The following is a 14,086-nucleotide window of genomic DNA, read 5'->3' on the forward strand; positions in this document are numbered from 1 at the left end:
CGTGGCGGGGGGAGGTGGGTGCCCGCAAGCCTGCGTCCGTGATGCGTGCTCTGCTCCTTGAAATTATATTAGCTCGAAAACGAAGAATTTTTAAAATATTGTTTGACTTTTGTACCAAAGCCGTTGTTATGATTTATATTGTTATGCCTTTGAAGCCATAACCATGCCTGAAGCCCTGCTGGCAACGTGATCTGCAAAACCCACCTTGCATCCTATCAGACACAATTTATTGTGTAATCTTGTAGTCCAGACCAGAGAATTTCAAGTGTGGCCACATGTGAAATTAATGTGTGACCATAACAGGAAAGTGTGTTTCTGTTGTATTTTGGATTTATCTAAGGAAATCATGAACAACAACTACTCCAAGAAAAACTTTTTTGCAGCTTTGATGGCAAATCTTAGCTGCTGAGAGGTCCCATTTTAGTTTCAGACCTGTTACAGCCATCACTCTCTCTCATCTCCAGCCTTTAAATTTAACTGCATGCTGAACAAATAGTGCATGTTCAAGACGGTTTTGATTTCTAAGTTGCTGATTGCCTTTGGATTTAAGTGAAAACCTGAACTCAGGGCTCAAACACAGTATTAAGCTTTTATTAACATTCATGGGGGGTTTCGCTGTAGGGAGGAAAGGTGTGCAGTTTGAAAGAAAAATTTGACTCTGACAGCTGGGCATTTTGCTTGGTGTTGAAATCACAGAAAAACAGACTGCTTCAAAAAAACATGCATGGATTAAAAATAGATGTTTAGATCATTAATTGTCAATATGGCTGATGGAGTTCTATGTAGCATGATGTTCTAGAAAAGCAAAAATTTATGTTGATGAGCCAGCTTCTGTGTTTGAAGCTTTTGGCTTGCAAGTAGCATTTTTGCATTTTCAGGGCTGCAGATAAAATTGATGGAATTGACTGGATGTGCTCTCAGCAGGAGAAACAATATGAGATCTGTCCTTCATAAGTGGTAGCCTCCTTCCAGTCAGGCCCACCAGCAGTCCAGTAGAAGGTGTGATCTTCCACATGCATGTGCACACACACTCACTCTTAAGGTGATTTTCCAAGATATTCCATGACTAGTGAGGAGCCAACTGCATGATCTTAATGCAAAATACACCTTTTTCTGCCCACTTTCCGGGATGAAGGTGGGTAATTAATTTGCTGATCTCACTATTCTCTGAGTACAGAAAGAGATGGTCAGGCACACTTGAACAAAAACATCAGGAGTCACCACGCTTCTATAAGCCTTCATTCCCCTCATAGTGCCCTTGGTGGTCGGAAATTTTTCGAAACTCTTGAATATAACACCAGGGCTTGCACCAGGGAAATCTAGGTTGCATCCCAGCTGAGCTGAGGGATAAAAGAGTAGATAAGTGCTGCTTCCCTTGTCTGTGCACCCAGGTTTCTCTTCCATGGACTTCACTATATGTGTCATCTCTATCTTCACCTGGAACATGCCCAGGGAACTGGGAAAATGAGCTTTCCTCAGTATGGGTATAGCATCTGTGTCTTACTCAGGTCACTAAGATAAGTTATTAGTGAGGGTGCAGTAAGAGTATCAGAGGCAAGCCTTTAAGTTTCAGTGTGATTCTGGGCATAGGGTTCAAAGGTAAGAACAGCCAAATACCTGTGAGCTTCAGCTTTGAGGGAGGCAATGATTTTGGGTTCATTTTGTACAAAAATGGTTGGTCATTAACTGATTGTTAATATGAGATCTTACAAAAACATCTTTCCATTTGTCTTGAGTTCGACCTAAAATCAGAAGATTTGGGGTATTACTTTATTCTCTTTTGAGGTTCTGGCTTCACTTCTCTAGTAGAAAAAAACCCTCCCAAGTGTCTCAGATCACTTCACAAGCACTTTACAAGAGCCGTTTTTAGGAGAGAATGTAATTCTTGTTCTCATCTGAGATTCTAGAGAACTGAGATAGAGCTCAAAAGGCCTATCCAAAATACAGAGTAAATTAGCATAGGAAATGAGTCAGGCAAACAACTTATTTGCTCCAGTCACAGCATTAAATTGCTTTTCCCTAACTCACTGGAACTGTTAAGAAATTCATGGGCCATTCCTCTTGCAATGACTTGAAAAGGGCAGACATGCCTTTTATGCTTCTTTCTGATGTAACTGGTATTAAATATGCATTGTAGCTCAGTTACCTTAGATAACTGAGCATAAATTCATCCATCTTCCACTTGAAATTCTGTTCCCAAATGTAGCAGCTGAATAGTCTTCCTTTTGTTTTCTACTATTTGGATGTGTTGGATGTTTCTTGCTTTTGTTTTTAGAGAATAATCTTTTTAGCATTCCTTAGAAACTAATTAAAATGCTTCCCTTTTGGCTTTTTCTCCTAATTTATTAATACCACAAATAACTTTTCTTTGGTGACCCACTTTCATAGGTATCTGAACATCTAGCAAAATTGTAACTCATCAGGAAGGCAGTGTAGACTAATAAATAACATCTCCAGACAGGAAGAAAAGCCAAGACACTTCTTTCTTTGCCGTGCAGAGTTTTACACACCACACATACAGAAAATATTGCTCTATTCCCCGGCTCAATCCAATGCCTTTAGCCCAAAAAAAAGTACTTTATTGATTACATGATTGATTTAAAGGTCAGAATGTAGGATTGCATCTATTCTCCTGCCTGAATTCAATTTTCACCCAATATCCACAGTGAAGAAACTGCTCTTTGCATAAATATAAATTGAAATATTGGTCTGTGTGAGTGTTCAAGCAAATAAACTTTCTCTTCTGGCTCCCAGGGCAACTCCTCAATACAATGCTGTCATCAAAACCACTAGGCTTTGACTAAGACACTGCTTTTTACTGAATTATCTTACCTGCTTTGTGAAAAATACAGATTTGCATAGAAAAAGAGGATACTCACTGATTTAATGAACATAATGATCAACAGGCCACTGGAAGTGGTAGATCTATACAGCTTCTAAATCAGAGGCTAGCTAGCATAGAAGAATACACTTTGTTTAATAATCATTCAAAATACACAGACGTGGCTTTTTGGGAGCTGAAATTATACAGAGCTACCACAAGGAGTTATTAATTGCCCTGTGTCCTGCAGATATTCCAGTGTTGGGCATGTTTTAAGGACAGTCTGCTCTAAGAGTGTAGCCTATGGTTGTCCCAGCCCAAGGATACTCAGTGTTGCTGCCTTCTCTCTGAAGTCTGCTGAAGAGCAACCCCTAACAGGAGAGCATAAGGTGTATTTGGTGATTTCTGATGAAGATTTGCTTTCCTTTTCAGTAAGTGTGGACGTCTCTGTAAGTGTGAGAGAATTATGGTGGCATTTAAAGGAGTCTGGACTCAGCCCTTCTGGAAAGCCGTTTCAGCAGAATTTTTGGCCATGCTCATTTTTGTCCTCCTCAGCCTCGGCTCCACGATCAACTGGGGTGGAGCAGAGAAGCCCCTGCCTGTAGACATGGTCCTTATCTCCCTCTGCTTTGGACTCAGCATTGCCACCATGGTGCAGTGCTTTGGACACATCAGCGGAGGCCACATCAACCCTGCTGTGACCGTGGCAATGGTCTGCACAAGGAAGATCAGCCTGGCCAAGTCCGTCTTCTACATTCTTGCCCAGTGCCTGGGAGCCATCGTGGGCGCAGGCATCCTTTACCTTGTCACACCACCCAGCGTGGTGGGAGGCCTGGGAGTCACTGCGGTAATCACTTCTCCTCTGCCTCTTGAGCTAGGCTAGCTTAGACCCCGAGAAAACAGAATCAGTGCCACACTGAATGGGGAGAGCTCAGGTACAGATTTTTAACAGCTTGCTGGTTTATTTGCAACATCTAGACAGGGCTTAAAGCTCTCCTTAGGATGGGTTTATGCAGTGTAACAGCTCTAGCTGTTCTTTTCGTAGAAGCTCTCTTTCCTAGAACTTCCCCAAATCTGATGACAGCAGGTAGTGTTAATTTACATACAAAATTTAAATAATATATGCATGAAATGCCATTTTTATATAGTCTGGGGAGGGGGGAAATTAATTCCATGCTATTATGATAGGGATTAAAAAAACATCAATTTAAAATGACATACTTTTGAAATAGATTGTGGCTTAGATTTCAGCTTTGTTCTAAACTAATAAGGAATGCCATCAGTTAGCCCTGTTGCAGGACTTATTAAAAATGCACTTGAGCCACACACTGCTTAATTTTTAATTGAAATTTAAATTAATTAAGTCAGGGCTAATTAATGAATTTATAATTGAATAGTAAATTACAGTGCTCCCAAGGAAAAAAATGGTGAAAGGGAAGTGCAGCATTTGCAAATCCCTGTGTAAAAATAAACTACACTTCGGCAGTCCAACTTTGAAGTTACAGTTGGATATTACTGTTAAGCCTTCTATTCTCAGTCCAGCAGTGATTTTCCATGGTTCTCAAAATAAAAAACCATTTTAAATTAAAAAAAAAATAAAGGGAGAAGAGTGAAGAGGGGGGAATCTGTACCTCTAAAAGTTCACTGCTGACTTTCATTTTGTAGTATTTAAAAATACCATTCATTGAAATACAATTTATGTATGTGATGGTTTTCTGATTTACAAAATCACCTTTTCTTCATTTCTGGTGTTTCTTTCCCTTCTTCCAGGTACACAGAGATCTTTCTGCTGGGCATGGTCTCCTGGTGGAGTTGATAATTACATTCCAGCTGGTTTTTACTATTTTTGCTAGCTGTGATTCAAAACGAAGTGATGTCACTGGTTCAGTAGCTTTAGCAATTGGATTTTCTGTTGCAATTGGACATTTATTTGCTGTAAGTTAATGGTTTCTCTTTAAAAAATAGATCCCTTTACTCTTTATGACTACTTCAGAAGTAAATGGAAACTTTTGTGACCTTTAGAGCAGTTACAGCTATATAGCTGCTGTATTCTATATGGATCCATGCCAAAGCCCTTTGGAGTCTCAGGAGTGTCCCCTTGGGTAGGGTGTTGCACCAGAATTTTCTGGCTGTTCATGTGATGACTTTGTTAACACTGTGTTAAGGCTCAGGAGAGTGATGATAGCTGCTGTAAAGAGGAGGAGCCATACAAAACCAGGGTGTCCCATAGAAATCAGATCACTGCCTTCCAGACTTTAATAACAGGCAACATTTCCTCTCTGCTTTAGATCAATTACACCGGTGCCAGTATGAACCCAGCTCGATCATTTGGACCTGCTGTCATTATGGGCAGATGGGAAAACCAATGGGTAACTCTCCTTTCATACTTCCTTCACCGTCGCGACAAACAGTGATCAGGACTTCTTATACATCATTCACTTTCAGTTCTCTCTCCTGTCACATCCCATAGTGACCATCCCCGAGGAAGACAGGTCCTGACCTGCCCCAAGCTTAGGCATCATCATGCTCCTAACCTGAGACTGCAGTGCAGCATGCAGCATGTTGGAATAGTACCTTACTATTCAGGGGCCATTTGGTAGAGGTAGTAGCTGCAGTAGAAAGGAAATCATATGGAAAGTTCAAAACAAAAACAAAGAAACACAGTGAGACTGAAAGAACTGAACTGCTGGAAAGAAAAATCCTCCAAGGCAGATTGCAAACCCTGCTGGTCATGCTGGTGAGGAGTTATGGAAGTAATTCTGTCAACTTCACGTTTCACCTGGTTCTGCAGCAAACTGGGGCAGATGTATAAAATGAGAACAGGGACCCACTGTGATCTGGCTCCTGGGGGAGAACCTGCCTTGGCAATTGCCTGCAGTGAGAGATGAAGGAGTTGCAGTCTGGAATTTGCAGACCAGGCCAGATGTTACCTGCTTCAGTTAAAAGTGTCAGCTTAGCCAGGAGCAGTTGTGCAGGAAACAATGTTATAAACAGGCTATGAATGATGCAGTAAATTTTTATAGCATCCCACAACCCAACTTACAAAAAAACAATTCACATTTTATAAGGGAGAGATGGATCACTGCTCAGCCTCACCTAATTATAGACAGGGAAATCACTTCTAGGGACACTTTCAGTGCTAACTGGAAGAGTTGCGTATTACAGTGCATATAAGGATTTTCTTGATTTTTAAAGTATGAAGCCCACATTGCTCCCGCTGCAGCTAATAATAGAAATAGCATTGTCTTCAGGGCCTAAGGCTTCAATTCTGCAAACATGATACCATGTGTAACTTTGTTCCCAAGAGTTATCCTATTGAGGCAGATTTACCCAGTTACCAGTGAAGGCTTGCTCATATGAAAAACTGCTGTAGTTTTTCACAAGATTAATTATCCATACTCTGAGGAAGCCTGTAATTTATAACTAAAGCTATAAACAATAAACAAATGTACCATGGAGAAACTAGCAGGAGAAGCTTAGTTACTGTCCTGGCCACTTGGAAAGACAGCCTTTTCTCCTCCTCCAGAGCAGTGACATTGGCATGCCATTGACAGGAGCCTGTGGGCTTTGGCACCTATTAATGTTACTGCAGTGCTGCCTGCCATGATGAAATAGATAGGTACCTACAAAGTTGTGTTATGTCCATTTTATTTGCTTATTCAAATTAGATTATCAGACTGCCTGTTGTGGTTGACTGCCTGTTGTATTCTGTAGGATTCAATGCCAAATTCAAAGTATTTTGGAAACATGAATCTGAAATACCAAAGCAGAACTGTTTGTGTGTACACTAGGAAGGGTTTTGTTTCCTTGAAAGTTCATTTTCATCTTGGTTCAAAATGTAGAAAGAAAATCACTTTTCTAGGTTAGTGTTTCCTTTGTGTGTCTTCTTGCAAACAGTCAGTATTTGTGATCTACAGCTGTCAATGAGCGACGAAAAGTTTAGAGGAGGCCTCCTGTAAATAGATAGATCTATAAAACTTGACAAAATTATTTCACTTTGAAGAAGTGGGCCTGCTTGTCAATCTCCTTACTGCTGCTAATTTAAAAGTTTAATGCCTGGGGTTTTTCCCACCTCTTTTTTTGCAGGTGTACTGGGTGGGACCGATAATCGGAGCAGTCCTTGCGGGTGCTCTGTATGAGTACGTCTATTGCCCAGACGTTGAACTCAAGCGCCGCTTCAAAGACGTCTTCGGTAAGGCCACCCAGCCTTCCAAGGGGAAGTACATCGAGGTGGACGACAACAGGAGCCACGTAGAGACCGATGACCTGATCCTGAAGCCTGGCATAGTTCATGTGATTGATATTGACAGGGGCGAGGACAAGAAGGGAAGAGATCCATCCAGCGAGGTGTTGTCTTCCGTATGACTAGCAAGGAGCACTGAAAGCAGAGAGCAGCCTGCTAGCACGTCCACAGATATCCTTCCACCCATTAAAGAAACAGATCTCCTCTAGACTGAGCATCTTCCACTTCTTGAAAGGTATGGTGTGGGCAGCTGCATGGAGTGGTGTCACCAAACCATATGCCTGCTCAGTTGGAAGATTAGGACTTCGCTATAATTAGGATTCCCCATCTATTATTCCAAATTTAGACTTGTTCCTAGTATTTTCCTTTACTTCCTTCTGGAGCAACCCCAAAGTCAAAAAAAGAGATGAAAGCATTCTCCTTTAATACATCAGTCAATAATGAGATGAAGATAGAGATGTGTAGCATTCAGATTGACAGTTAAGACATATCAGGAAATGCCTATAGACATGAAGACCTACTTATCAGATTGTTCTTCTGACACTTAATTGGCTGTTGTCAGCTCTGATTATAACATCTTACCCACAAAGCGTTCTCTGCGAGGTTCAGAGACAGCACCAGCACTATTTAAGAGTTTTATCCACAGTCAAGCAAAGGAGTATTGTTTCCACTCATGTACATCACTACTGCCTTGCAAACTACCTCTGAAAAAATGATACTTTAACAGGCTTTTAAAAAATATTCTGTCAACCCATCAAATTTCACTCACGTGATTTGCCGTATAAATACATTACCTTCATCCCCAAGAGTAAATGTGCTGAAATGGAATGTTGAATTGTACAGTAATAAGGCTGCAAAACAGTTGATAGTACTTCATGCTCCCTCTTGTCATTGTCTATCTGGTGAAACATTCTCCTGGGGTTTGACTATTGACCATTTAGTGTTAGCAGACTCTCAAGGTCATGCAAAGAATATAAAGGCTTTCCTGTTACTTAATAACTCAAATAAGAGATATCAGAAGAAAAGAAGGCATATCTGTTTTCAGTGCACTTGTTTGAATACACATTTCTGTGCTAATTTATGTAAACTAAAGGTTTAAATTACTTACCTATTTTCTTATGAGATGGTTTGAGATAGGGTTTTTTTAATTTATTAGTAATGTAGAGGAGTTTCAACTTTTAACTGTATTGAGACACTGATTGAGAAATATTTTTTTATAACAGGTGATAAAAATATGACTGCTTCTGGCTTTTTGTTGTAACTGATGCCTAACTATTTGAACAGCATCCCTGCTTGTTCCAGTGTTCATATAGTCATAAACTACACCTCTGGCAAAGGTTTCTTTATCTGTTGTTAGAAAAAGGTTCAAGTGCTTGCAGGGTGTTTTAGGGGGAAAAGGACATGAAATATGTTTGATAAACAGTCTTTCCCCTATAGAAGTATTTTGCAAGACATAATCACCCCAGCAGAACATTTCTGTAAAGCTGTTACTGACTTACTGCTTTTGTTTCTGATCAGTGGCTTTGAGTTTTACAATATGCAGCTGCAGAGCAGTCAGGAGCATGGTATTATTACTGTAATTATGTAGTTTTTATTTTTAAATTGAAAATCTACCCCTGCTTATTTTGCAATGGAGGAAAAAAAGTATTAGTCCTGACTGTGGGCTGTATTAGCCTCGTCTGTTCTTTGACATACTCTACATGCAATCTTTATTACAGGGAATTAGATGTTTCTAATGAGATAATAAACCACTACAACCCTCAAATCTATGCACTATGATCCAATGGCAGTTCCAGTATCCCAGCTTGCAGCACTGTATAATCCCAGCATGTCCTTTTTCAAGTTTCACATTCTTTTTGTCTTAAACCCTGTTACTGTGGCACAAGTTCCCTGCACTGAGCATGAGATTCATGACTCCTTCATGCATTGGCAGATGGACCATGACCTCTCCCCTGCTGCACCCAGGCACAGCAGGTAGCACACAGGGCCACAGAACAGGGCTTCCTCGTGTCACCCAGGGACAGCCCCACTCCTGACACATGAGCCCTCCCACCAGACGCTCCCTGTCACGTACCTGTTGCAGCGTTGCAGCAGGAGTCTGGTGAAACAGCTGATATCTGTCCTTGGCTCTGCCTCAACAGTGGCAGCATCACAGTTCAAGGGCAGGAGCATGGCTGGGGGCCTGCAATAGACAAATCTGCAGATAAGAGCTCCTTCCCACAGCAAGGACTAAATCTCCCAAGGAAGGGCAACACAGGCATGGTGTTAGACCTCTGCTCAGATGGATAAATACCATGATAAAGAGATTCAGTGAGAAAGATCAAAACTTGTTGGGAGATTTGTCTAGGCACTTAGTTGGGCATTATTTTTAATATATAGTTCCAATCCTGTATTTGTTAAATGGATGCTTTGGTTAAACCTTTGGCATGGCTTGAAAAGGTAAAGAGTAACACACGTAGAATTGGTGGATTTTTAAGCAAAGGTTTGCTTTTTTTGTATTTAAAGACACCCCTTAATTTGTGAATTTTGCATGTTACTGTGTTATTTAAGTAGGAAGCTGTGATTTGTTTTATGCTTAAGGGTCCTTTACACAAATGGTTTGATGTGTGCTTTCCTCACCCAGCCCGATTCTGCTGCTGAGGTGAGCATAAATGTGAGCATAGCACCAGCCACCTCTGTTAGGAGGATCTTTTTCCTGAAACACTTTGTATTAATGAAGTGTGGCAAACACTCAGAACCAGTCCCAGAATCAGCAGAACTCCTTATTGAGGATAAGATCTGAGACTTCTGAAAAGATCAGGGAAGAAAAGGGAAGCTAAAATAGAGACCACCAGACAATAAAGGTTGATGCCATGCCATTAGACATTAGCCAGAAAGCAGTGTGTGGTAGGTCTGCTCCTGATCCCACAGACTGAGACTCATGGGGGAATTTGTCATCGACTACAGTGGCAATGATCCTGAGCTTTTTTGGGGCCCGATGGCTTCTCTCACAGACTTCACTGTGTTTTTTCTAAAATCAGAGGCTTTCAGCAAGATACTTAATTTTGAAAGAAGATGTATTCAACTTGAGGTTTATGACCCACCCTAAAGTAAATCCTCAAGCGTGGCTGTAATCACAGGCAGTTCTGCCCCACCACAAGAGATCATTCATATAAGGGAGCATCAGTCTTCAGCATCTATTAGGACTTGGTTTAGCACAGGGATATGTGCTCCTCTAAGCTGTTTTGCAATGGTGTCATCACTGTACAATAGTCACATTTGATTAAATAATAGACTAGCATGACCTTTTTATGGATTTGAAATACTTTTGCTTTAGTATTTTTTTAAGATATGTACTTTGATCCTGTTTGAGTGAGATTTGTGTTCTAAAGCTCTTCAGCTCTATATTGCACCTCATAACATACTTGGTGTCCTCTTAAAACTTTTCTTGCTTTTGGTGGGAAATGGTTTTTTGTTGTCACAGGAAGTCTGCCAGGTCTGTCATCGTTTTGGGGCCCCAAAAAATTGGATGAGTCTCACTCCTCCATGATGGCACAATTGTTTTCAATGCTGTATTTGCACTTTAACAATCACCTTCATAATATTAAGTCCCTGGGTTTCAGAAAATAAAGCATGGAAGCTAAGGGTGATTCCATTGAAGCACACAGATACCTTTTCGACTGTGTGTACTCTGTGGAGTTCATCACCCAAATTCTAACTATTCTCAGGAAAAAAAAAATAAAAAGAAACCCTACAGCATACAAGTTGTCATCATAACCCTTCTGTTGAAGTGATCCACCTTTCAGTGGAAGTGAAGGAGTGAGATTCATCTCACGCAGTGTTTAGGCTTGTCACGTGTATTTGCATATCAGATTTTCAAAATGTGCTCTATTTCTGATTATTAAAAATTGCCATAGTATGTGCTTAGAAATCTAGGTGGCCATCTACCTTTCTAGTACTTGATGGCAGAGCAGTTGCTGCTGTGCTCTGAAACATCTTATCTGCTGTCTGTGTAACACCTTCAGGATATTATACACCATCCAATATTTTAATCTAATTAAAATATGTGAGAATTTACATTGTGAGTCTTTCTATTCAAGGTGAGAGGTGAAAACACCATGCACAATTTTTTGTATCTCAATTCAGCCTGTGTGTAACTGAGTTTTTCAAGGACTTTCTAAGTAGACAATATGTAAATATAGACTGAAGGATTTGCTACCCACTTATATGATCTAAGTCACCCTGTTGCAGTCTGAAATTCAGGACAAATGAGGTAAAACAAACTGTGTACATGGATTTTTCCACAAGACTGCTTGTTGTTTAAATGCTTAGTCACCATGATATCAGAACTAATGTAATAGGACTTAAAATTTCCGTGTATAATATTTGGAATAATCTACTGAAAAATACACTATAAAATAATAATACATGATTATCTGGTTCCCACATGTATTCTACTGTATCTCACACTACTGTTGGAAATAAACATGTGTCAAAAAAAAAAAAAAAGAAAAGGCATCTTGTGATTATTGGAAACATTTCATCATCCTAAGCTCGGGACTGAAATAGAAGGAAAACCCTTGAATCCAACCCAGAGAACATGTCTAAGAGGAGCCTGGAAGTGTGCACAACAGAGAATGAATTATTTACTGTGGAAAAATATTCATCAGAGAAGAGAGGTGCTTGTGCAAGAGATTTAATATCTTTAAGGAAATGAGCTAAACCAGTTAAAGCAAAAATTATGCTGGTATGTTGTTATGGTTTAAGCCCAGCTGGCAATTAAGTACCACACAGCCACTCGCTCACCTCCTCCACTCCTAGCCCAGTGGAATGGGGAGGAGAATCAAAACTAAAACTTGTAGGTTGAGATAAGAGCAGTTTAATAAAAAACCCCACAACATCGGTGGGTTATCAACATTATTCTCATACTAAATCCAAAAACACCGCACACACCAACTATTGAGAAGTACCAACTACTCTATCCCAGCTGAAACCAGGTCATATATGTACATCACTGATTTTGCCAGATGGTTTAAAAACTCATAGGACTAGTGGAGAGCTAAGGTTTTGAAAAGTGATAGAAATTATACTGGCACTTCAGACCCCTTTCACTAAAACGCAGCTTGTGAGACCAAGCTCCCACAAGGAACTTCAGCAATGAAAATCAGATCCTGTGGCATTTACATTTCTAGTTGTCTAGCTCTTTGCTTGGAATGCAAAGTTTAGCTCCTATGACATTAATGGAAGTAAATTAGGATCCTGAAGATGACTAATATGAAAGCACATCACCTGGGATAGTGCCTAATCAGTTGGAACAGCTCACACCTGAAATTTACCCCTTGCAGTGCTTCATCTCTTGCCTTCAGCTTCTTCAAGCCCCAGAGGCACCTCACAAGAGGCTTAGGGGAGTGTGTGTCTGTGTGTGTTGCATATAACTTAATACACACGTGATTTGTGCCTTACTGAAACAGGTTCCCACGGGAATTTAGGCAGAACTAGTGAAAGTGTTTTGGTGTCACAATCACATCAGGAAGGAGGCACTCTGACATCTTGAAACATGCACAAAACAGCAATATAGGTGTCTGGAGAGTTACAAAGACAAACACATAGTGATGGAGCTGTCTGCAGTGTTAAGATGAAGAGGAGTGCTGGGAAGAACAGAAAAGCAACCATGTGGGCAAGGGAGATCTTGATAGCACACCTCTTACCCAGGGGTTACTGGCACTGTGGTATCAGGGGATTAAAACATGGTCCCCATTGTATGAGAATGTGAATGAGGCTTCTGAATCTCATCTGAGCCATCCAATGGGAGAGGCTGAGCCGTGCTGGGTGAGTGATGTCCTTAGTCTAGGCTTCAGCGGCGGCGCTGGCTGCAGCAGCAACAGCTACAAACAGCAAATGTCACCCAGTCGTCTGCTTAAAAAAAGAAGAGAGTAGGTACTTCAAATATCAGCTTCCTTTTAAACTCTCATTTGGCTTTAGACTCCTTTATCTGTTGTAGATTGTAGTGTATTGCAAACGTTATACACTGCTTTATTTATATCAGACTGATAACCATTATCTTGGCTATTAATTTCTTTTGACCTTTCTTGCCTCATTAGGAAAACAATTCTTATAAGTACAAAAACTTGTGGCATAATCCCACTAAAAAAGCTATTATAATGTTCTTTGGAAAGGCAAAAGAAGCTTCTATTATTTGTCTCTCACCTTGCCATGTGGGTTGGGGAGAGGCAAGGGCTTTCTGTAGGTGTGCCTGGCAAAAAGAGTTCCCACCTGCTATTCTCCCCTCATGCACAGCGATGACCTTCCTGTGAGGTTTCATCCTTATTTCCCTTTTGATGTGAATCTTCATAAAAACCTCTGGAATGCAGAGTATGCCTAGAGTGTCTATGCAGACATGTGTCTATTAAAATGTGCACATATGTGCATATGTGTGCACATGCCTGTGTGTGAAAGGTGCAGGGAGGCAAAACATGGCACAGCCACAGTGTTTACCTCTTCCCAGCAGTGGACAAGATCAGTGGGCCATTTGAGACTGCTGCATGCCCTGCTGGGATCCTAATGACTTGGTCATTTATTTCCATGTATTTCTGAGTCATATGGCTTTCAGCTTGAAATGGGGTCATGGCCATCTTCTGCCATGGAGCCAATTGGGTTCTGCTGCTCTTCCTCCCAAAGTTCGTTTGCCACAAGCCTTTCTTTCCCCACATTTCAACCATTTTAAAATTTATTACCTTAGACACTTTGGAACTTTATAGCATGGGAAATATTTTACCATTATTCCACTATACCTTAGGGTTAACTCCATTTATTCTGTGGGAATTGTTTCTTTATTTTAGAACAGCAAATCTCAGGGCATTGGAGAGTCATTCATTTTTCCTCAAAAATTTCCTTTGAGAGTTCCTAGTGATATCTCTGACATTCTGTTCCAGTACTTAATTATTTCCGTTTGCATGCTATCTCAGCGCCTAGCTGCCTTGTGGTCCCATATTCAGACAGGAATGCATGCATATTTTGTTTTGGTTTGCCTTTCCAGCTGAATG

General features: G+C 40.6%; 1 protein-coding gene across 1 annotated transcript; it reads left to right on the top strand.

The window, feature by feature from the left end:
• Positions 1–3,253: 3,253 nt before the first annotated feature.
• AQP4 (aquaporin 4) lies at positions 3,254–11,258 on the top strand. The gene is made up of 4 exons (XM_008636802.2): positions 3,254–3,668; positions 4,592–4,756; positions 5,110–5,190; positions 6,908–11,258. Exons 1-4 carry the CDS (start codon positions 3,288–3,290, stop codon positions 7,184–7,186), a joined length of 906 nt encoding a protein of 301 aa, XP_008635024.1. The 5' UTR covers positions 3,254–3,287; the 3' UTR covers positions 7,187–11,258.
• The last annotated feature ends 2,828 nt before the right edge of the window (positions 11,259–14,086 follow it).

This window comes from Corvus brachyrhynchos, unplaced genomic scaffold (genome assembly GCF_000691975.1).
Source record: "Corvus brachyrhynchos isolate BGI_N302 unplaced genomic scaffold, ASM69197v1 scaffold106, whole genome shotgun sequence".
In the NCBI taxonomy this organism is placed as follows: Eukaryota; Metazoa; Chordata; class Aves; order Passeriformes; family Corvidae; genus Corvus; species Corvus brachyrhynchos.

Bases quoted from the DNA above. Each gene is read 5' to 3' on its own strand.
- AQP4 (XM_008636802.2), top strand. From the start codon at position 3,288: ATGGTGGCATTTAAAGGAGTCTGGACTCAGCCCTTCTGGAAAGCCGTT. The intron at 3,669-4,591 runs GTAATCACTTCT...CCCTTCTTCCAG, and splicing joins GAGGCCTGGGAGTCACTGCG to GTACACAGAGATCTTTCTGC. The intron at 5,191-6,907 runs GTAACTCTCCTT...CTTTTTTTGCAG, and splicing joins GCAGATGGGAAAACCAATGG to GTGTACTGGGTGGGACCGAT.